The sequence below is a fragment of the Martes martes genome, assembly GCF_963455335.1.
Source record: "Martes martes genome assembly, chromosome: 16".
NCBI classification, from domain to species: Eukaryota; Metazoa; Chordata; class Mammalia; order Carnivora; family Mustelidae; genus Martes; species Martes martes.
The window spans coordinates 58,993,940-59,016,429 of NC_137904.1; the positions used below are offsets into that span (position 1 = coordinate 58,993,940).

Consider the following 22,490-nt stretch of genomic DNA (forward strand, 5'->3'; position numbering starts at 1 on the left):
TGTGATAGTGAAGACAGTTGCCTGGGAGCCAGACCGTGCATTCTGGAAGGATGCTGTCTGTGGCCCGTCACGATCACGGTACATGAGCCGTTTCTGGGCGGTGCACAGCCAGGCCTCCGGGTCCTGAGGGGGACCTGCCATGGGTCATAACCTGTCACTCCCTCCCAGGTAGCTCCCTGTCCCACACGTCTTTAACACAGCGCTCAGCAGCCAGGCTCCCCGGTAAGACATCACGCTCCTTGATGGTAGAAATTTGGGATGAATTTCTTGATCTTTCTTTTTTGTCATCCATGGGTTCAGGAGGAGATGTGCTTTTTTTTTTTTGCCTCCCAGAGGACAAACCATAAAGATAGGTTACAAACCTCAGGTTCCTAACTGAAGATTTCTGTCTCATCTAAGTAGGGCAGGGGATGTTGAGAGCAAAGGGTTCAGAGAAGGAGGTCATTTGGGTCCTTTCCTAGATCTGCTTTGTTTCCAGTTGCCCTGAGAAAAGAGAAGCAGAAGATTTGGAGGAAGGAACCTGGGGATGCTTTCAGCTGTCAGACGGTCACAGGCGGCATTCCAGTCGGTGTGTTCAGGGAGTAACCGAGCCCAGGAAGTGCCTTGTGAGTGCCCTGGCCGTCTCCAGGCTGACAGGGCTGGGATCGCTGTCACCCAGGCTCCTCGGGTATTGGCCAGCGGTGCTCCAGGGGCCAGGACAGCCTGTGTCCGGCCTCCCCCCTCGGAACTGGTGCGGGCAGTCTGGGAGGGCTCACCCCACGCAGCCTGCGTCCGGGCTGCCGCTTGCCTGCTGGCCTCCCGGGAGCAGTTCCCTCCGCTCTATCCAAGAGATTCTCATCTGTTCTCTTCCCTGCCGGCCCCTTCCCAGCCTCCGGGAGGGGCTCTTCTGGGTTTAGGACAGCAGGAGCTGTCTCCATGTTCAAGGCTGGGAGAAGCCACCGCATCTGTGGCTTCTCCCTGAAATCATTTTTCCAGGCTCCCCGGTGTCGAGACAAGTTTTGCACCATTAGGCCCAAAGAACTTGTCCAGGTGCAACCTCACTGGCCCGCGTGCGGCTTTGTGGGGAGGGTGCCCAGAGCTTCACCTTCTTCCCAGTTAATCAGCAGTGGAATACGTCTCTTCTCCTGCCCAACCTCCCGACCCTGGTCCGATTGGCTGCCGTGGGGGTTTGGTTTCTTGCCTCTGTTCTGTAGCCCGGGCCACTAGGCGGGCCCTGCAGAGTCTACCTCTCGGCTCGCTGTTGCCTTTGCTCAGAGCCCAGCACCCTCCCGTCTCGGGCTCGGCCTCTTCCAGCAAGCACACACTTGCCTTTTGCAGGTAGGACATGTCTCTGCGTTCACAGTTTCCAAGTGGGGCTGAGTCGGTTGAAGCAAGTGGACTTGGTTTTCTGCTGCAGGACGTCTCAAGGTGATAGCTCGAGAAGGGCGTGTGTTCCAGAAACACGCTTCTTCAGAATATCCGGGCAGCCGCTCTCCGTTTTTATTTTCAGGCATTCCCTGAATCTCCCATCTCTCGGTGCGTTCAGTAAGCCTTGCCCAGTCCCTTCTGGGAGAGGGTGGCGGTGGCGCAGGGACAGTAAGATGCCGTAACTTGCCCTCAGCAGCACATGGCGGCGGCGGGGGGTCGGTGCTCATCTGTGCTGTGGGTGGGAAGGTGAGCTCCCATTTGTCTCCATTTCTCCTTCCCCACCAGGGAAACGGAACCTAAGGGATGGGTGGGTGAGGGGCCGGCCGCTTCCCCATCACGGTTGGGCTGGGGCAGCCTGTAGCTCCCTCCCACGGAGAGGCTCTGCTCATGCGCTGGGCCAGCCGCTCACCGGGCTGGGCCTTCAGAAGGTGGCTGCTCGGCTCTGCCCTGCGGGAGAACCCCCTTCTCGTGGAGCCTCTCGTGCAAGCACCCATCCCCGTGGGTCTGGATTCTGTGGAATTTGGATGGTGTGGTGCATCCCATCGCAGGGTTTTGGCAAATGAGCTGTGATAACAGTCCTCTGGGCTTGGCGCACAGAGGCTGCCGCCCGGGGTTCAGACCCACACCTGTTGTCGGGCTCTCACCATCCTCTGCTGGATGGCTGAGCCTTTCTGTCTGGTTGGGAAGGACTTGAGCTCCCCACAAAAGCATTCAGGACGTTATTGAACTTGGGTGCAGGTGATGGAAGTCCAGTAAGAATAGGAGCGACCTGATGTTCTTTGGCCGGAGGGCCTCACTGGGCCCCCACTCCCTGCGTTCCCTGACCTGCGGTGTCTGGAGGACCGATGAGGTGTGAGAACATGGGTGCAGGCTGCCATCGTTGGGGGTCATGGGCAGGGCCGATGTTTGTCGGCCCCCTGTGCACACACGACGTGCTTTGAGAGGTTCCCTCGCACTCCGGAGGCTCGTGGTTAGCAAGGGTGGCGTCAGGAGGCAAACCCCAGCACTGCGGGTGCCTGTGGTCCAGAAGCCCGTGGTCCCTCCACGGCCCCTCGCTGACTCTGGGCTCCTCTCCTTTTTTGTGGATGAATCGCCAGACGTTGTCATTCAAGTTGGGAAAATAAAACTCCCAAACCGAAATGCGCACAGCCACTTGAGAAATAAAAATAGAATCCTCGAACACTCCTTCCCGCACTCAAGGACACCTTGAAAGTTCAGTTCCCGTTTAGGGATGGGTTCATGCTGCGTTGTCATTAACCCCAATTAATTCTTAACCCCTGGCGCCCTGGAACGAGGGCTGCCCTGTCATCTGGGTGCTCGTTGCCTTTGTCACTTGGGAGAGCCTCCGGGATCCGTCCGGAGCTCAGCCGCGCCATCAGCGGGTCCCTGCCCCTGCCGACCCCGTGCGTGCCAAGACCACGGATTCCACGGTCAGCCCCTGGGGATCCCCGCGTGTTTAGGGCAGGTGAGGCAGTATGTCACCGTTGCACCCCCTAAGACTTGTTACTTCGTCACTCTTGCTAAATTAACAGAGAAATCAAGCCCCCACCCCACCCCAGACCCAAGACCAGGAAGGCTCTGGGTGGATCGGCCCGCCTTTTACACTGACACTGCGCGAGCTGAAGGGGGGCGCGCAGAGGCAGCTGCTGGTGGCTGAATCCTGGTCTCTTGGAAGCTCCACCGTGCTGCACTGTAGGGACCACAAGCAGATGAGCCCCCAAACCCTCATTTTTAGAGGAACTCAATAAATCAGGCACTCCAGGACCGGGCCATCCCACAGGTTTCTCCAGCCCCGGGAGCCAGAGAACATCACAGAAGCATCACCTTCGTGCTTTGCTGGCTGCCGCCGGCTCTCTTGACCATTTGGCCTTCATCCCCACCGCATGCTGCCCTTCTACTTCCGTCTAGGTCAGGGGACAGGGTCTCGAGGGAGCCCTCCCCGCTGGATCGACAGTCCGCGCTGACTGCTGCTCCGCTGGATGTTCTCACTGTCCCCTGTCGCAGGAGGTGATCGGTGGATCAGTCTTCGTCCTGGGGCCTGGCTCAGAGGTTCTTAGGACATGTGTTCCGTATGGTTCTTCAGCACCTCCTTCTCTCCTGTCTTCCGTTTCTCCATGAACAGCCCCTCTCTCTCCTCACCCCCACCCTGCCCTTGCTCCTTTTTGAGGGAGGGGAGATGGACTGCGGGTCTTGTTGATTTTCACCCAAGTGCAAGTTCTGCTGAGAAGGTGCGGTCCACTGTGCGTCTCCCCAGCAGGACAGATGACAGCGAGCGGGATTTGGGGCTTTCGTTTCGTTTTGTAAGAGAAGACCTGGTGGGTGGCCGGTCTGCGTCTGGGGACTCTGTATCCACTGTCTCCCAGAGGCAGGCGTGGAAAGAGTCCCTGCTTTGAAGACCTTTGACATTAATTAGGTTTCTTCTAAGACTTTGCCCTTCTGGGGGCCTGGCGGATTCACAGAGTGGGCACAGCCCACTGGGGTCCGAGCCCCTTCCTTGTTGGGGGTCCAGGGGGTGCGGCTGATGGGGGGCAGCCGAGAGCCCCGGGCTCTTCTCAGAGCCTTTCTCCTTATTGGGGCTGAATAGCATTCGCTCCTAAAGCAAGTGGGTCTGCTCAGAGCAAATGCTGTTTCAGTTTGCTCTTCCTAAATCAAAACATATTGATTTCACACCTGTTTTTTTTTTTTTTAAATTTTATTTATTTATTGGACAGAGAGAGTTAGATCACAAGTAGGCAGAGAGGCAATTAGAGAGAGAGAGGAAGAAGGCTCCCCGCTGAGCAGAGAGCCCCATGCGGGGCTCGATCCCAGGACCCTGAGATCATGACCCGAGCCGAAGGCAGAGGCTTAACCCGCTGAGCCACCCAGGTGCCCCGATTTCACACCTGTTTGAGGAAGAGATCTTTTCCTGACACACTGAGCCGCTCTCAGGCGGAGCGGGTGCCTTGCCCACCTGTGCTCACTGCCCTCTGCCAGCTCAGATGCTGCCCGTGGCAGGAGGGGCTGGTAGAGGGTACAAGGCAAGCCAGCAAGACAGGGGTGGCCTCTCGCCCTGCTGCAGGGTTACACCTCTCCACCAGGCACTTTCCCGCCAAATCCGCTGTATTCTGCAGGTCCTCAGTGGGCATGTCACATGTGTCAAGGCCCCTGGGTGCCGGGGTGAACAAGGACGCAGGCCTTGCCGTCCTGCTGCTCGCGCTCTGCCCGGGGGGGCAGGGGATGTGGGCGCAAAATCAACCCATGAGACAGCAGCTCAGCATCTACCAGAATTAGGCAGCGTGGTACCCGACTGTGTGTTTGAGCCCAAGGGAGGAGCTCCGTGCGGAGGAGACCGGTCCCCGAGCAGAGCTTCGAAGCCAGCGGGAGTAAGAGAGGGGGAGAGTGAAACTCTGTGCACAGGTGTGGCTGGGGCTGAGCATGGGGGACGACACGCACCAGTTGGCTCTGGCCCCAGGAAGGAGAGGACAGGGACAAAGGGACCAGGACAGATTCCCCAGGAGGACAGTCCTGAACTCTCCCCAGCCCTTTGTCTACGTGGTTCCTCCTACCTGAGGTATCACTTTCTCTGTGAAGTTCCCCTGGGCGTCCCCAGCACAGCCCCAGCCAGGCAAGGTCAGGAGCCCATGGTCTGTGCTCCATTTCCCCTGCGGGACCGTAAGAAATACACTTCTGTGGTTTTAAGCCACCAACTTATGCAGTCACAAGACACTGGTACAGAGAGTGAGGAAGGAGACAGAGGTTGTTGGGAGCTTGAGCCGGAGCAGCTAGAGGTGCCTGGTGTGCTACCTACACAGGGTTGCAGGAGAGAGGCAGCTGGACAAATCCGGAGGGCCACCAGGACACTGTAGAAGCCACATGCAGACATTGCTGCGGGGCCTTAGCAACGTGGCCTGTCTTGTGTCCATCAACACTGGCAACGTTGCCCTGGGGTCTCTGGTGCACACTTAAACTCACCAACGCAGAGAAGAGACCCGAGCGACCCCATTTGCACCCTCCCGGGTCTGTCTCAGACTTTGTTCCCGGTGACCAATTTGAAGATTTCATTAGAAACCAAAGAATTGCTCCTTATTGCTTTTTCTTCTTCTGGAACGCGTTTGGCTGCCGCAGTTTCTGTCCCTGCCTCCTGGAATGAGTTGGGCGCAGAGAGTCCTTGAACAGAGGCCGAGTCTGAACTGATCAATGGCATTTGGGGGTTGAACCATGGCTCAGGAGTCGGCTAATTTATAATGTCATACAGGCTGGACGAGAAGACCCAAGAAGATGGGCTGTCTCTTGGCTTCTTATCTCTTCTTTCTGAAGAGGGAAAGGGAAGACAGGAGGTGCCACGCTTGGCTGTTCAGCATTCAGAGATGAACTCCGTCCCCGCTAGACCCTGGGAGCACGGGGGCCGTTTCTCCTCCCGTGCCCCCTGTCTTCCCAGAGACCTGGCAGCTGCGCCGTGGCGTCCTTTCCGGCTCTGGATGCCGGCCCCTGCGGGCGCCGAGTCTGACTCTAACTAATTTGCAGAGGACACCTGTTCCTTAATTAGCCCCAGCCTGTGCCATGTGTCTTGGTCCGGGCTCCCTCCGATGCGTGAGCTCGTGGCGGGCAAGGGCTGCCGTTGGGGGTCTGTGCGTGGTTGCTCCAACCACCCGGGCCTTGTGCTTCCCACTCGCGGAGTGGTGGGGTCCGTCTGTGTCCTGGGCCTTAAAACCACATCCCGGCCGCCGGCCCGCCATGGGTGTCTCGAGTGTTGACCAAATCTTCCAAAACAACCCTCTACCGCCAGGCCCCGCTGCCAGCCCTAGACCTGGATGTGGGAGGTCCAGGCCAGTGCAGACCCTCATTCGGAGCCCCCCCTGCACTCCTGCTCCCCACGACTCCTGTGGCCTCTCACGTACACTTCTTGCTTGACTCTTTTCAGGTGTGCCCGTATGCTTAGTGTCTTTAAAAAGAGGGAAGCTCTTGGGGGACCGGGATCCCACCATGCAGGGTTTTATAAAATGCATCCTCTTGTATATGATGATCTTGGTGAACAGCTGCTGGTGGGGAGGGGGTTGAAGACCGTTCTAGCATCTGGAAAAGGACCCAGGCTATAGCAAGATTCCCTGCCTGCCTTTGGGGCTGGTTCTGCTGCATACCTTTCCCCCCACAACTCCCCCCCCCCACCGCCTCCCCGACCTCCCTTGCCTTGGTTTTACATAGTAGAACCTTCTGAAAACGAGTCTCTAGGCTTCAGAGATGAGCTCTGACCTCCCACATAAGCTGCCCATAAGAAAATGTCCAGCGCGAGCGGTGGGCACCCTGGGTCAGAGGGGAGGCCCCCACACCTGCCAGGGGACACAGCAGGAGGCCCCCACCCCTGCCAGGGGACTCAGCAGGAGTTTTGAGCAGCCCGGGGTTGTTTGGAAACATCTGTGGCAAGTGGCTTTGTATGTATTCTTCCTTAAGGCCTCTCCCTCTTCTGCCCTTCAAGAAAGAAATCCTGTTGAAGTTTCCCTAAAGTTGTTATTCTCCTAAAGGACGAACTGATGGTGCCGCTTGCTGGCTTGCTGTGCGGCTGCCGACCCTGCCTGAGTCCGGCCTGCAAGGGCACCGCCTCCCCCGCCCCCACCCTTCCCCGCTCCTGCTCCCACCCCCCAGGCACCCCGAGCCTAATGGCGCTTCCCCTCCTCCTGGCGGAAGCAGAGCTGGCTCCAGGCCCCCAGCAGAAAGCCCTTTCCAGAAGTCTCCCAGCCCCGGAGCCTGCTTGGAGGCCTCGTCCCCCAGCTAATTAGAGCTTTCTCCTTAAGCAGTACTTTAGTCTCTGGTGTCATCCTCACAGTGATAATGGACTTGGATAAGAGGTCACAGCTTCTCCCACTTCCCGCTTTCCTTGCGGATGATGGTGGGGGAGGGACGGGCACAGCCTCCCTTCCGCCAGCACCCGCCTGCCTGTCACCCTGTCACGGGGTAGCCAGGGAGTGGGGGGACTGGCCGCCAGGCGGAGCAGCTGTGATGTCTCCCCCCAGCTCACAGGGCCGGAGCCCGGCTGCTCCCCACAATCGGGTCTCCGCCACCCGCTGCACCTCTGGCGAGTGTCATTAACATTAACGTGATAAAACGGGCGCAGTGTAAATGTTAATAAGGTCTGTTGCGTCTGCTGCTTCCGAGTGGCAGATTGGAAATGGTACCATCATCGTAGCGCCAACCAGCAGCTTTTAATTCCTCTGCTCCCTGAGCAGCCAATTTGGCATGGAAATCTTAACCTTCCCTCAGCCCCCAGCCCGGCTCTGCCGTGCCAGGCTTACCCCCACTTTCCTTTGCAGAGAGGGTTCAAATTTCCCACCGACTGGTTTTCTAAGATAGGGTTTGAATTCTTTTTTTTCCAAGTAACTGTTTGGTTTTCCCTCTTCTCCACAGGGGAAGAGCACTGAGCCCCAAACTCAAGCCCCACTTTTCGTGGCTGCGGTCCCTTCTCTTCTTGGTCCGGGATAGTCCTCTGAGATATTTGCCCTGGAAGCCACTGGCTCTGGCTCTGGCTCTGGCTCTCCAGGCTTTCCCTTCTCTTGAAGTCACAAACATTTGCCGATGGATGACATCCTCATCGATCCTTTCCTCTGAACCTTCAGCTCCGCGTTCTCTCCCTTACGCTGCGCTGTGGGGCCCCTGTGTCCGTTCCTCCCTGTGTGCGGTCTGCCCAGCAGACCTGGGGGCCCGGGCGTGCCTGGCTTCCTCTCAGATCCCCATCTTGCTGCTGTCTCACACCTCCTCGGGGCTCGTTCCCAGCTCCCAGCTCCGTGCAGGGCGCGGGAACCCTCTGCATTTGCTAAAGAGGAGTATCAGGCAGTGTCCCTGGGGTGTCATCTAGGTCGTGCCCGGAAAGTTGTCTCAGGACAGGAGGCATGAGGAACAGCCGGGAAGCACGGCTCTGGGTTTCTGTTGCACCCCAGGGAACACCCCACGCAATGCTGTTGGCCCCCGGGGAGTCTCTGCCGGCCCGGGTGCACACCGCGGTTAGGACCGGCCGCCGGGCAGGGGCCACGTGGACAGTGTGTCCTCCCACACATGCGCGCGGTGTGCCGAGTGCTCCCAGCCCCTGCACTGCCTGACACTTGTTTCTGTCCCCCAGGCTGTCTTCACACTCCTCCTTGGACCCTTCACCTTCTTTGACGTCCAGAAAACCAAGTACCTGCAGATCCTGACCTCCCTGATGAGATGGGTTGGTGAGTGAGAGACCTTTCGAGTCTGTCCTTTCTCCTCTCGTCCCTTCCTTACCCTTTCCAAGACGGCCGTGTGTGCTCACGGCACAGCTGGAAGGTGGCGGGCTTCGTGGACTCCTGAGAGCCAGAAAGGGGCAGGGGTAACACAGTCCTGACAAGGATCACATAGTGTGGACGGAGCCCGAGCTAGGCCCAGCCTTCTTCACACGCCCATGCAGCGTCCCCCCTGCCCCCAGGCTGGGCCAGGACTCCTGGAGGCCCCGGGTCGGGCTCTGCCCCCTTCAGGGCACAAGAATGGCACCGCTCTGCCTTCTCATGGGTGCACCGTGTGGGACAGCCATAAGTCCTAGCGGGCTGTGGCAGCCACGTCTGCATTGCCGGCCAGCAGGGCGTGAAAAGATGCCCCATTCACGATGCCCTTGACTGACCGATGCCCTCCTGAGCAAGAACGCCGTCTTTGGGTGGTTTGGGGGTCTCTCCCCCTAAGGCAGGTTTGTGGTAGGGAGCTCATTCGTTCCACCGCACCGTCCGGGAAGGCCCCGGCTGCTGAGCCCTCTAGACCCAGGACAGGAAAGGGTAGGGTCCGCGTCGCCTGGCACTTGCTCTGGGATCGTTTGCATTCCTCTTTTGGTCTAAAGGCAAAGAATACTGTTGCTGTTGTGGCTGAGAGGCCTGGCGTCTGCCCGCCTCCAGCACCGAGGTTCCCCGGGAGTCCGAGGGCGGGACTCCTCCCTCCCAAGCTTCCTCTCGAGCTCCCGTTGCCATCGCATCTGCCCCAGCTCCCCTCATCAGGACTCAGGGCCCACCTTGCTCCTCCTTCCACACCAGCCCTCAGCACTGGCCCTCAGAACAGCTTCTGATAAAAGTGATTTCTGGCCATTCTCACACACCCTGCAGAGGATTCCAGAATCCCAGTGTAAGGAGCCAGTGCGTCACAGGGTCCTGGCATCTTCAGTCCGGAGGGACCATGGCCGGCATCCAGCGTAGTCCCCGCCCCCGCGAGGGCAGGCTCCGCAGGCATTCCCACGGGGTGGCCTCTGGGCCAGGAGCTCACGACCAGGCCGCTGCCCCCTCGGAAGGGATGCTTGTCAGCACTGGGAAGTCCTGCCTTGTCTTGAGCCTGTAACCTCCTTCCACCTCGGTCCTTCCTTGCATGGAATTGAGAGCAGGACGGAGTCATCTGCTGCGTTAGCTTTGAGGCCTCTGTAACCTGAGACCCCTGTCCTTCGTCACCCAGCCCAGCTGAGAGAGCAGGAGGACACTTGTCTAATAGGGAGTGGGATTTCTGGTCTGCCCCACTCAGCCGGTGCAGTCCTATATGTACCTTCACGATGCTGTTTGCAAATTTTATTCACATGTTTGAAAGGGTTTAAGTAACATAACCACCTGGGAAAGAATGAGAACTCCTTACTTAGAACATGAGGATCAGGCTGGCTCCAAGGATAAGGTGCTGGAATAGAGCCCCCCCGGGTCCCAGCAGGGCTCCCATCCCAGCATTGGGATCCGCGGGGATCACAGTCCCAGCTCCCGTCTGTCCGCCCTTCTCCTTGGGAAGTAGATGAAAGCCCTAGTGACCTGCAGAAGGAAACGTTTTCTCCGAGAAGCCTCCTCTTCTCTGCCTGGCCCACCTCCGTTGTCACCACTCCTCTGCTCCCAGAGTCCCGAAGGTCCTGCCCCTCCCCCGCGCAGGACTGGCTGTCCTTGACCCGCCGCGGTAGGAGTCCTCACCTTCCCCGCAGAGGGCAAGGGCAGGGTGGGCAGAGGTGGGGGGTCTCCTGTGCTTTAGAGGGCTGCCCGGATCGTGACATGTCGTGACGCTCCGCGACAGCGACCCTCCTGGTTATTGAGCGTGACCAAGTCCTTCGTGTGTCTGGTGAGTGAGGAGCAGGTTGTTGAGCAGGGGAGGAGGCTGGTGGCTAAGGAAGAGTGACTGTCTCAGTACAGGGTGGGAGACCCCGCCAGACTCAGCCCCCCACTGCAGAGAAGGCCTGACCTTCCGCGGCCAGCAGTGCCCCGGGGGGCCTCCAGAACCTCTCACAGCAGCCCTTGCGCCCTTTCCACGCTGCCCTCGGAGCCCCCTCCTGCTCAGAGTAGAACCGTCCTGCCCCCTTGTGACCCCATCGTGCCTCCCCTTCTCCCAGCCAGAGCCCCTCCCGCTGGCCAGCAAGGCTGGTTACCCCCAGGGGCTGCAGCAGGGATCCCCCGAAGGGGGGCTCCCTCCCTCAGGCTCCCGGGCCCTGCGAGGTGACGGTGGCCTTGTGAGAGGTGCTTGACAGCAGGGAGGGCCTGAGGGACAGAGCAGCACGTGAAGGTCACCCACACTCGTGTTTCTGCATGGTGACATTGTTGTCACTGCAAGTCATCTGCCTCTTTTCTCCCTTCGATCTGATAATCAGATGGTGCCGGCCTCTCTGCAGAGCTGGTCTCCAGAGCGTTCTGGGTGACCGGCAGGCGGTCATTCTTCTCCCGGAGAGGCTCGGGCCCCTGCGCCGGGAAAGCTAAGCTCTCTGTGACACAAAGCCCTTTGAAGCAGAAGAAAAATTGTCCAGTTAAGTAAACTCCAGACTGTACCCAAGGCTAGGCTACAGTTTCAGGCTAGGGGCACGGGAGCCTTGCCGCCTGGGCCCTTTCCTCCCTGGTGGTGAGAGGGGTTCCCCTCATCATGGCCCCGGGGCAGCCGCAGGCAGGGAGCCGAGGAAGGGGGCAGTGGAGAGGGATGAGTCCCAGGAAGCTGCCAGATATCAGCGAACAGGCAGCCCTGTTGCTGGAAGGACCGGGGTCTGCCTGGGGGGACATTTGCGAGGGGGGCGTTTCTCCTCTGGCCTGAGCTCACCCCAGGTGGTTTTTTCTAGAACCCTCCAAAAAGCCCCGTTTGTCCTCTTTGGTCTGGCCAAGTCGTCCGTTCTCAACGAACTCCCTTTCATTTTGCTTCTGAGAAGCAGCTGTGTGGCTGTGTCCCCCCCGACCCTCCCTCCTTTCCCACACTCCCGCACACCCTGCCCCTTCCCTCTCCCCAGATTAGGGCCCAGACTGTCCAAGAGAGCCGAGCCGGAGCACAGGGTGGCAATAAGCCGACTCGGGTTCTAAGAAGACAAAAGGGAAGAATGAGCACCAAAGGGACCGGAAAATCATAAATAAACGTGCTGAGCCGGAAACTTTCTTGCGCTTAATTAGGAATTTGTTCTGCCATCTGTTGAAATGAGGCTGGGGAAGACTGCAGAAGCCCCGCCCGAGCAGGGCCCCCGGAGCCCAGGACGAGGCCAGCCGAGCAGCTTGAGGCCAGTTCCTCCCGCTGCCAGTGCGGGCCTTTGCACGTGGCCGCTTGTCCAGGAAAGTGTCGGCACCTGTATGACAAGTGCCAGTGTTGATTCATCTCTTTTGCTCCCCAAACAAGTTCTGGGCAGCCCAGGCAGATCAGTGTGGGAGACCCAGATCCCAGGTGCCCGGATGGGCTCCAGGTGTCGTCCGGCAGGTGCGACTGTCGTGCAGGTGTTAGCAGGCTTCCTGACCAGCCCCACTTGCTGTCCCGTCGCTCACCCCGGGCTGCTGCCGCAGCGGGCTCCCGAGCCCAGGGCTTCGCTCCTGGCACCTCCGCCTCTGTTCCCTTCCATGTGGGTCCCGGGGCACAGGGCCAGCCCTCCGCCAGGTTCCTTTTCAGCAGCGGCCAGGGCAGGGTCCCCCCGGGGAGCGGCTGGGAAGATAAAATGGGATCCGGAATCAGGTAGGGAGGGCTCTCAGCGCTGCTCCTGGCGCAGGGTCCGCGTTGAGTAGCAGCCGCCGTGTGCAGCCCCGCCATCGTCCTCTGTGTTGGCCGGTGCATCCTGGGGCTGGCCTCAGTGGGAGCCTCCCTCGGGGCTGGCCGTGAGATCAGGGACGTGGCCCAGGCCGCCTCCAGAAGGAGCTGGGGCTCTGGCTGTGAGACCTGGAAGCCTCTCGGGTTGTCTCTGTCAGCCTTCCCTCTGCCGCACCCCGGCGCCGGTCCCCGTGCACGCCTGCACCCCCCCAGCCTCCACCCTCACCACCTTCAAGGAAGCTTGAGCCTGAGAGAAGTGAGAATCAGGCGCATCTCACGGAACGGCCCAGGGCTTCCTCTTTAGGCCCTGGTGCTCACTCCGTCGGTGGTCAGTAGACCGGGGACACTTAGGAGAGACGCATAACCAGAAGTGCTGTCCCACAGGCCCAGGAGCTGGGGCCGCAGAGCCTGAGCCCTAAACCCCAAAGCAAAGGACCGTAGACTGTCCCCACCCGCGATGCCTGGCAGGAGGGGCTGAGACGGCTTCGTTACTTCACCCCGTACCAGCTTCCGCCGCAGACGCCTCCCAGTTGGGGACACACACAGCTGGCTCAGCTCGGGGTGCCCCACTTGGTGTTATTAAAAACCTGATTCTTTCTAATAAAGACTGCTCTGGAGCACGGCAGCCCTCCTCGGTCTGGGCTGATGAGGACCCACAGGGTTCCTTTCTCTGATTGTGTATTCAGAGCAGCGTGGTGCCCGTCACGGCCGTCTCTGTGCTCCCCTCAAAGTGGGTCAGACGCCAGCCTCTCCGCGCGTCCGTGGGCAGCCTCGAACCTCATGAAGCTCCTCGGCCCAGCTTTCCCTTCCTCCCCCCAGCAAGTGCCCCAGATTTGTCTTCCAGACCGAGCCAGCAGGGGGAGGTGGGACTCCACAGCGGTGGCCCGAGAAGCAGAAGGTCCCCAGGAGGAGACCGTCACCTGGGAACATAAGGGCTCTGCTTTTACCTGTCCCCAAAATTCTCTGCGGCCCCTTGGCTGACTCTGCTGCAGATCCCTGACTGAGTCAGCAGAGCGCCTCCTGGTGGGACTGCTCCGCTCTGTCACCAGCAGGAGCCAGGGGTCTTCTCCGTCTGGGCCGTCCGTTCCCCACGCCCTGTTGGCCCAACGTGCCGGCTTGGTGTAGGAATTCCCCCACAGCCACTCACTGCTGTCCCCTCAACCAGGGCTCCTCAGAAGGCTGTGAAGGGGGTCCTTTGCCCGCCCCCAGCAGCCAGCAGCGGCCCTCAGCATCACCCTGCCCACCCCCTCGCTGGACCCCGGGCCAGGGCTCTCCAGGGCCGTGGAGTGTGCGGCTTCTCCTTCCTCAGCCTGTGGAGGGAATCCAAGAAAACCTTTTCATAGATGTCTCATTTTGGTCTTGATTCTTGTTTTCTAAAAGTTCTGTCTGCAAACGCACTTTAAAGGAGAGGATGCTGGAGTTTCCTGGTCTCAGGCAGAGTGGGCCCCCAGTTAAAGTCTGCCGCAAAGCCAGCCCTGTGCTGCCAAATTGTCCCTTTCATTAATGGAACTGACCCAAGAGCCCTGCTGGGCCCCAAGGCAAGGCCACTACACGGCCACCCCACTTCTGTGAGCAGCCTTTGTTGTCAACAGCTCCGCATTTGGCCGAGCTGTGTGCTGGCCAGCCCATCAGATGATCCCCGGAGGCTGGGAGGTCATGGGCCAGCTGCCTGGACACTGGCAAGGGGAGGGAGGTGAGCTCCAGCTTGTGCTTAGCGGGACGAGGCCTCTGATCAGTGGTAGGGGCTGTAGATGTGTCTCTGCACAGAGCTGGGCTTCACACAGGCCAAGGTGAACCTCACCCACATGTCAGAAGCAGCCCCGGGTGTCTCAGAGCTAATGGGGCCCATGGCCGCCCAGGAGCTCCTGCACTTAGGTGCAGCCTAGGGGCGCCTGAGCACCTGCGAGCACTGCTTCTCCTTGTCTTCCCCATGCTTTCTCCACCCGGGTTTGTCTGTGCATCCAGCTTCTGCTGGACGGATACCTCTGTCCGCTCAGGCTGCCAGGACCGAATGCTACAGGCTGGGTGGCTTAAACAGTAGAGATTTCCTTGCTCTGCTCTGGAGGCTAGAAACCCAGGATCAAGGTGCTGGCGGGGTTGGTTTCTGGTGCGGCCTCTCTTCCTGGCTGCAGACAGCCACTTTCTAGCTCTTCTCCCGGAGGCTTTCCTCCGTGCGCAGGGAGACTGCTCTGGCACCTCGGGCTCCTCCTATAAGCACCCGGGGCCCGTCAGATTAGAGCCCTTATGAGCTCGTTTAAGGCCCCATCTCCAAGAGGTCTCGTTGGGAGTCAGGGCTTCCGCCCAGGAATTAGAGGCGGAGATAATTCAGTCCACAACAAGAGGAGAGACTGGGCGGCCTTCAGGAAAGGTGACAGAGCCGAAGTTTTATGTTTGCAATCTGAGAAGGAGATTATCGGGCTCCCGGCCAGAGGCCCCATGGCTTCACTGTTGTGGCCATTACCAGCTGAGCTTGGTCTGACAGCGGAAGAATGAAAAATGGAGACACTTGCCTCCGGCGCCACTTGCCCTGCTTGCAGGGTGTGGGAAGGGGAGGGATGGAAAGGCCAGAACTCTTGATTTCCTACTTGAGACTTGATAGCTTTAGAGACTCAAATACCTGCTCTTTGCCCACGGCGCCCTCCTCCCAGCACACAGAAAAAGGAACTCTGCTCTGAGTTCTCCGAGATAATTATTCCTCAGCCATCTCTACACCCAGCGTGGGGCTCAAACTCACAACCCCGAGATCGAGCGTCACGTGCTCCACCGACTGAGCCGGCCAGGCGCCCCTTTTGAAATAGATAACAGAGCCACAGAGTGGAACCTCACTCCATAAGTTAATTATCCAGACGTCCTTCTCTTCGTCCATGGTGATGACAATGACAGTGACCATGAAGACGAGAGTTGGAGTCCTCCCGTCACGCAGAGGGTGACTCAGTGTGGGAACACAGTTCGATGGGCTTTGAATTCCCTCCATTCAATGGAGACACAGGTGACTTTTCATGAATTACTACAGGCAAGGCCAGGCATCCCAGAGTGTCTTATAGCCTGAGATAAAATCTGACCCAGGTCCAAGATGCGTGTGCAGACAGGCACATCTGTGAGGGAACTTCTCATCTTTCCCCAAGGGGACTCCTCCCAGCATGACAGGCCAGGAGGTCCTGTCTTCTGGGGCTGTCAAAGGAGCCCCCATCCCAGCTCACAGCCTGTGCTCAGGTGGGAGGGTGATGGCCAGAGGAGGACGGACCAGTGCAAGCCCCCAAAATTCAAACGTAATTCCTTTTCAGTCTCAGCCGCGTTCGGAAAGAGCACACACCCAGGGTCCCCCCACATGACAGAATGGTGGGGACACGTTGTCATTGTTTGGCCTTACGTGAAGCAAGAGGGAGCTTCTTGGTTCACAGAATAGCCATGAGCAGCCCAGGTATGATGCCTGGGCCAGAGACACCCAGAATAGGGGGTGTTCCTGGAAGGGATGTGACTGCCCCTGACCCAGCCAAGGCAGGTGGGGTCCCTAGGATGATCCCAGGCCCCTCCTCGTAGCAAAAGGAGAATCAGGTGAGAACTGTGGGTTGGCAGGTGCCTGCCTGCCCAGGACCAGGAATGTCGGCGTGGGAGATAAGGTTCCTCGGACAGCAGTGCCCTCCACGTTCTAAGGGGTGGCTTGGGCCAGGCTCTACCCAGGTGCTGCCATGAGGTGCACCGTGAACAGCTCCATTCTTAAAGGTGGTAAAACACAGGCAGTGATAAGTGACAGGACCACCCAAGATGACACAGTTCGGTGGCAGGACCTGGTTGAATCCCACGTGACCTGAGAAGCTGAGCTTGTTTACAGGAAGAGCAGCGGCCTCCCGGCCTCCCCTCGGGGGTTTCCAAGGCCTTAGGACTTCCCACGGGGGTCCCCCACTCACACCCCGGCCCCGTGGGTCCCGGGGGCCTGCGAAATGGCTCTCATCCACAGTCGGTCCTGTTACTCAAGGAACAAACGCCCAGGCACCTGCTTAAGGGCTTTGGAACTGCTTGGTCTTCAGCTGACCTCCACTCAGCCAGGTGTCACCCCGTCGCACCCCCAAGCCCTCCTGAATCCCAGGAGGCCCAGGCCAGCCTGGGACCAGCCTGAGGAGAGACACATCTGTGCCCCAGCCTCCTCCGAGGGCAGCACTATGATAGAGGAGGAAGCTGGTGCCAGACCCTCCCCGGATCCAGCTCTGAGGGCGGGCACACCACGGCCATTCATTATCATTAGCCCTGGCATGTTGGTTCTCTGCTCGGAGAAGAGAGTGCCATCCTCGTGACAGCCGCCTTGACGGATGGCCTCCGCCTCGCGTGTGTCCGAGCTCAAGCCGCTTACGGAGCTCAGAGAACAGCGAGGCGTCTGGAGCAGCGCAGGCTGGGGTCGAGCCAGTCTTGGGACGAGCAGGGTCAGGTTCAGAGGTCAGAGACTGGAGGGGCAGCTCTCCAGGAGGCAGCCCTGCCCAGGTGAGGGAGGAGACAGCCGCTGATTGCCCGAAGGCCTGGTGCCTGCAGCACCACCGGGGACATCCTGGGGGCGGTGGGGGAAGAGCAGGGGGTTCCTGGGAGAGCCCTGCCCTGCCCCCCTCCAGGCAAGGAGAGCCCCGCGCCAGGCTCCCCAAGGCCGGGGTGCCCGGGCAGTTGGTCCCCCTCGTGCCGGCACCACGCAGACCCTGGAATTCTGTAAGGAAAGTGGAGCCCTGCCCAGGCCTCACCCACACGCCGAGAGCAGTGGGGAGAGCCTCACCAGGGCCCAGAGGCCAGGGCAGTGTCTGCCACCTCTTCCTCTGCTGCCACAGACCCTGGGAGGAGCCCCTCCCTGCCAGCTCGGGCTGGCCCTTCCTCACCTCCCCAGGGATGGGTTTGGGCACACAGAGGGTAGAGCTGAAAACAGAACCCCGGGCCCCACCCTCAGACCCCTGCTCGTCCCTGTCCCCCCTCCCCGCTCTGTCGCAAGCAAGAGCAGGTCACCTCCTCCTGGAAGGCCCTGGCCCATCTGTGGCTTCCCACAGCCAGCCAGACCGCAGGAGAAGGGGACTCAGCGGGGAGGAACCAGGGGAGGCTGAGCGCTGCTGCTTGTCTCTCACTGCCCCCCTGGTAAACTAGGACCACCCTTACCCCTGGGCAGGAGTTCAGAAGGGTGTTGGTTCACCTGCCCTACTCTCTGAGAGGAGTGGGGCCATGAGGACGGACAGCCTCGAGGCCCCGCAGCTCCTGGCCGGGCTGCTTATCCAGCTCTTGCTGGTGAGAGAGAAGGATCAGGAGGCCGCCTCTGGAAAGCAGGGTTTCTCTTCTGATGGCTTTGAGAGCTAGTTGGTGCCTGGGTAAAGGAGAGGACACCTGGTACGTGGTGCCACCTTGACCGCCACGCTCGTAGTCGCCGACGTCCCCGTGATGGGACGCTGATGTTGTCATATGGGATGTTCCTGGTATAAAATTTACTTTGAACCTTGCCTCCTCCGAAAGGGAAGGGAGGCGTCTTCGCTAAGCCGGCTGTCCCGGGCTCCCGAGGACTGGATATGGGGGAGCAGGGGACAGGCTGCGCCCCAAGGCCAGTGGCTGTGATGAGGCCAGTGGCTGGCACTCAGCAGCTGCCAGTGTGTGAAGTGTGTGAAGTGTGTGAGGGTCGCACACCTCTCCAGGCCATATCACTGGGGTGGGAGCCTGGAAATGGGGATGCTCCTGGGGGGGGTGCCTCCTGCTCTCGGTACCTCATGCTGAGGCCTGGTCTCCGCTGCAACCCCCGGGCGGTCTTCTGCCTGTGGGCTTGGATAGGACTTGGACTCCTCCCGCAATGGGGATCTCATCATCTATCCTGCAGCTAATGTGGCTGTTACCAGTTCTCTCTTTTGTTGTAATTTGCCTCTGCGACTTCCGTCGGTTGCCCTGGACGGTGGCCTCCTGAGAGACAGGGTATCTGCTTAGTGCACTGTCCCCAGCTGCCCAGAAGTGTGCATGAGCCTAGGTACTCAGCACGGCTTTGTTGGGTGGGTGTGTGGTCCCAGCCGGGCCATGAGCTACACGAAACAAGTGCAGGTTTTTCTCACGAGCTGTTACTTCTGCTATTTAAAGAGAAGTCTCTTGTCCTGCCTCATCACCTCGCAGCTGTGCAACCCAAGGCCAGCAGCCACTCCTCATGTGACATGTGTCAGGCCCTCACCTCCTTCCCCACCACAGAATCCTCCCTGGCAACTCGCTGCGTCTCCTCACCCCCTGGAGTGTGAGTTCCGGCGAGGATGCAGGGGAATGTGGGCTGTGACCCTGGTCGCCTCCACTGGGCTCTCTGAGCATGGCCTGGGAGGGTCAGAGAGCCCCCAGCCCCGGGGAACCGCAGGCCCAGTCAGCAAGGCTTCGGGGAGCACTCACCGCTCCGTGCGGTGTCTGTCCAGACCTCCCACCCAGCCATGGCCAGGTTGGCACAAGAGCTTCTGGCAGTGGCCGGCCGAGTGTCGGACATCCGTGGACACTCAGAACCCTGCTCTCTGTCGTGCTTCCTGACAGTCCGTCGCTCACGCCCATCACCCTCCTTTCATCTTGATTTATTATCAGGCCTAATGAGTTTGGGGAGCAGCTGTCTCCCAGGGCCGGGACCATCAATCTAGGAGATGGCTGTTGAACTCTGCTCCTCTGGTGGGCACGGGAGGGAGGAGCCAGGGGTGAGGGGTGTGGTCACAGGGGGAGGGGCCGACGCAGCGCCCGGGTGAGTCCCGGTGCCTCTAGTCCAGGACCTGGTCCTCCTGCTTCATTCCGGTCCCTTCCCCCTCTGTCCCTCCATCACAATATGAAGTCGGGGGTATCCCTGGTTTCTTCTGGACTTGCCAACTGGGAGACCAGGCCAGAACATCTGCCTTTGCCCCTCCACTCCTGAGAAGAGGCCAGCACCCACCCTGTGTCCTCGCAGTGATGGGGGCAAGGGGGGGTGGGGGGACCCGAAGGGCTACCCGGCCTCACACTCCCACTACCCCTTCCCAAGGCTTGCGGGGGCTCCTGTCACAGAGCCCGTCCTCAGTGCATCCAAGCCCAGGCGGCGTTCCTCGGGTGTCTGCTCTGGGGGCATGGGGTGCCCTTCCTCGGGAGAGCAGCTCAGCTCGGAGCGCAGTGTTCCCACGAATGCCCCCCCTTCCCCTGACTGGAGCAGTAAGCGGCCCCCGGCAGGCAGGCAGTCAGGATCCGGGGGACGATGGAGCACCACTGCCTTCCTGTGCTGCCAAGTCACACGGCTTGTGTGAGCTTTCGAGAAAGTGGCGCGGCGTGGGGCTCATGGGGGTGGAGCTCACGGCAGGGGGGTGGCCCCTGGGTGAGCCGAGCCTGTCCCCCCACTCTGGGGCCTTCTCCAGGAGCTGCCACTCTTTAATGCTGGGAGCGCCTCCCAGCAGCCTCTGGCATCTTCTTTCCTGGATGGGATCCAACATCTAGCCCCTGGGAGTAGATCCGGTTTTTGGAAATAGACTCTAGTAAGAGAACAAGGCTGGCGACTAATCCAGGTGATTCCGCTGTGATGTAAGCCTAAGTACGGAAGCTGGTGAGACAGGTTTTCTTATCTCCCATAGCCATGCCTTTGTAAGCCACCTGAAAGTTCTAGAAAATGTCCCTTATCATCATTGACATAAGGACCCGCAGCTCCCAAGCCGGTGACTCCAGAAGCCACCCATCAGTAGCCACACATTGAGGATGGAGGTTGTCCATGCCTCCATGTGCTTTAAAAAACCCCACCTCCTGGCTTGGGGAACCTCCGTAAATTGGTGTATTTGCGGTTGGGAAAGTCCAGGGCGGCGCAGACAGCACCCCTTGAGGTCAGCCAGTCTGTGTGTCCCACCGCTCCCTGGAGGTGGGGCGTGGAAGAGGAGGGTGGGCAGAGGGGCACCTCAGCATCTGCGCGAGAGGCAGCCGTGACTCTGGGACTTGGGGTTGCTGGCTGTCCGCCTTCTCCCACCACGCCCAGGGCCCTGAGGCCGAGGCACTCCACTCGCCTCTTTCCAAGCTGCGAGTAGCACCAGGTCACAAGGTGACACAGGAGACGGTGGTGGCAGAGCGGGGTTTGAATCTTGCAGAACTGCCGGCCGCCGCCTCCTGAAGAGCTCGTCCCCAGGCGGTCCCCGCGCCTCCCCGCGTCTCCCCGCGCCTCCCCGCGCCTCCCCACGCCTCCCCTGCCCTGCTTCAGTCTGCCAGCTGCAGCCACCTGACTGCTCAGCTCGTGTTGTGACCCTTCTGGTCCCCAGACAGACTCGCTGGCGCACGGGGGACCCCACCTCCACCCCGGCCCAGTGCACTTCGCGTGGTGTGGTCCTTCTACTCGGATCTCTGCCCTGCACACCCTCCTCCCCTCAGCCCCAGACATCTGATGAGCCAGCCTGCCGGGGTCCCGGACTGTGCTGTCACCCCCTCTCCACCCTCCAGAGATGGCTCCCTGGGCCAAGACCCCACAGGAGCTGGGTCGCTGCTTTCCCCTTGACCTGGCAGGGCGCGGAAGGCGGCGTCTCGAGCAGTGAGGGTGGGGGAGCGCCCAGAGTCAGGAGCCGCAGGGACCGGAGCGGGCAGAGGAAGAAACAAATCATCTTCTTTATTGGCAATTTGCACAGGCCTGTTCCCTTGCTCCCGCCCCGCTCCTGTCCCCTCTGTCAGACAGTTCCGATTAAAAGTAATAGATGACATTCCTGTCGCAACCACTCCCAAGTGTCATTGCGGGAAGACCCTGGGCCGGCTTCTGTGAATCCCAGGAGAAAGGCCTCCTTCCCGGGCTCCAGGGACTGTGATGTGGCCTGAGGGGACAGCAGGGAGACCCCCAGCCTCCCCCGCGGGGAGGGGCCCCGTGCCTCAGACAGTCCAGCCTCTTTCAGCCAAGGGAGAGGGAGTGAACCTGACCTCCGCCCCAGGCTTGCACCAGGCCAGGGAGTGGTAAAGGCTCCAAGAAAGCCCCCCAGCGGGAGCCGAGCAGCACCCGGCCAGGACCACACACTCCTCAGGGAAGACGGCGTGGGGCCCCCCTGCCCACTGCCCCAGCACAGCCCCTCTCGTGCCCAGATCCCCCGGGAGACACTGCGGAGAGGGAGCACAGTCAGCAGTGGCCCCAGCACGTGGCCATCGGGGTACATGAACTTCACAATTCTCACGGAGCTCCGGGCCCTCGGCGGACACCCCAGACCAACAACTACCCCGGAAGGGCCAGTTCCGCTCAGCTGGCTGACCGCCCTCTTGTCTTGCAGCTTTCGCCATCATGATCGTGCTGGCACTGGTCCGCATCGGGCACGGGCACCGGGAGGGGCACCCGCCCCTGGCTGACCTCTCCGGGGTCCGGAACCTGTTCGGCGTGTGCGTCTACTCCTTCATGTGCCAGCACTCTCTGCCGTCCCTCGTCACGCCCGTGTCCTCCAAGCGCCACCTCACGTGCCTGGTCTTCCTGGACTACGTGCTCATCCTCGCCTTCTACGGCCTCCTCTGCTTCACGGCCATCTTCTGCTTCCGCGGTGACAGCCTCATGGACATGTACACCCTCAACTTCGCGCGCTGCGACGTCGTGAGCGCGGCCGCCGTGCGCTTCTTCCTGGGCCTCTTCCCCGTCTTCACCATCAGCACCAACTTCCCCATCATCGCCGTGACCCTCCGCAACAACTGGAAGACGCTCTTCCACCGTGAGGGGGGCACGTACCCCTGGGTCGTGGACCGCGTGGTGTTCCCCACCATCACCCTGCTGCCCCCGGTGCTGGTGGCCTTCTGCACCCATGACCTGGAGTCCCTGGTGGGCATCACGGGGGCCTATGCAGGCACAGGCATCCAGTATGTCATCCCTGCCTTCCTGGTCTACCACTGCCGCAAGGACACCCAGTTGACCTTGGGCTACGGGACGGTCAACAAGCATAGGTCCCCTTTCCGCCACACCTTCTGGGTGGGCTTTGTGCTGCTCTGGGCTTTCTCCTGCTTCTTCTTCGTCACCGCCAACATCGTCCTCAGCGAGACCAAGGCCTGATGGCAGGATGTGTCTGCTGGTAAGAGAGGTGGGGGCTCCGGTCTGGCGCCCCCGCCCACCTTCCCCCCTGCAGAGCCAAGAGCCAGCTCCTTCCTAGGGTTCCTTGGGGCAGGCGAGGCCGGACTCTGGGAGGGGACCC

The 22,490-nt window shown here is 60.3% G+C and overlaps 1 protein-coding gene across 2 annotated transcripts in view; it reads left to right on the forward strand.

Annotated features, from left to right (window-relative positions):
• TMEM104 (transmembrane protein 104) overlaps positions 1-22,490 on the forward strand; it is a 51,012-nt gene extending 28,522 nt beyond the window's left edge. For both annotated transcript variants that reach the window (XM_080827578.1, XM_080827579.1), the window contains exons 9-10: positions 8,495-8,588; positions 21,591-22,490. In XM_080827578.1, the coding sequence (XP_080683704.1) occupies positions 8,495-8,588; positions 21,591-22,351 (855 nt within the window). In that variant the 3' untranslated portion in view covers positions 22,352-22,490. The remainder of the gene's footprint in view (positions 1-8,494; positions 8,589-21,590) is intronic.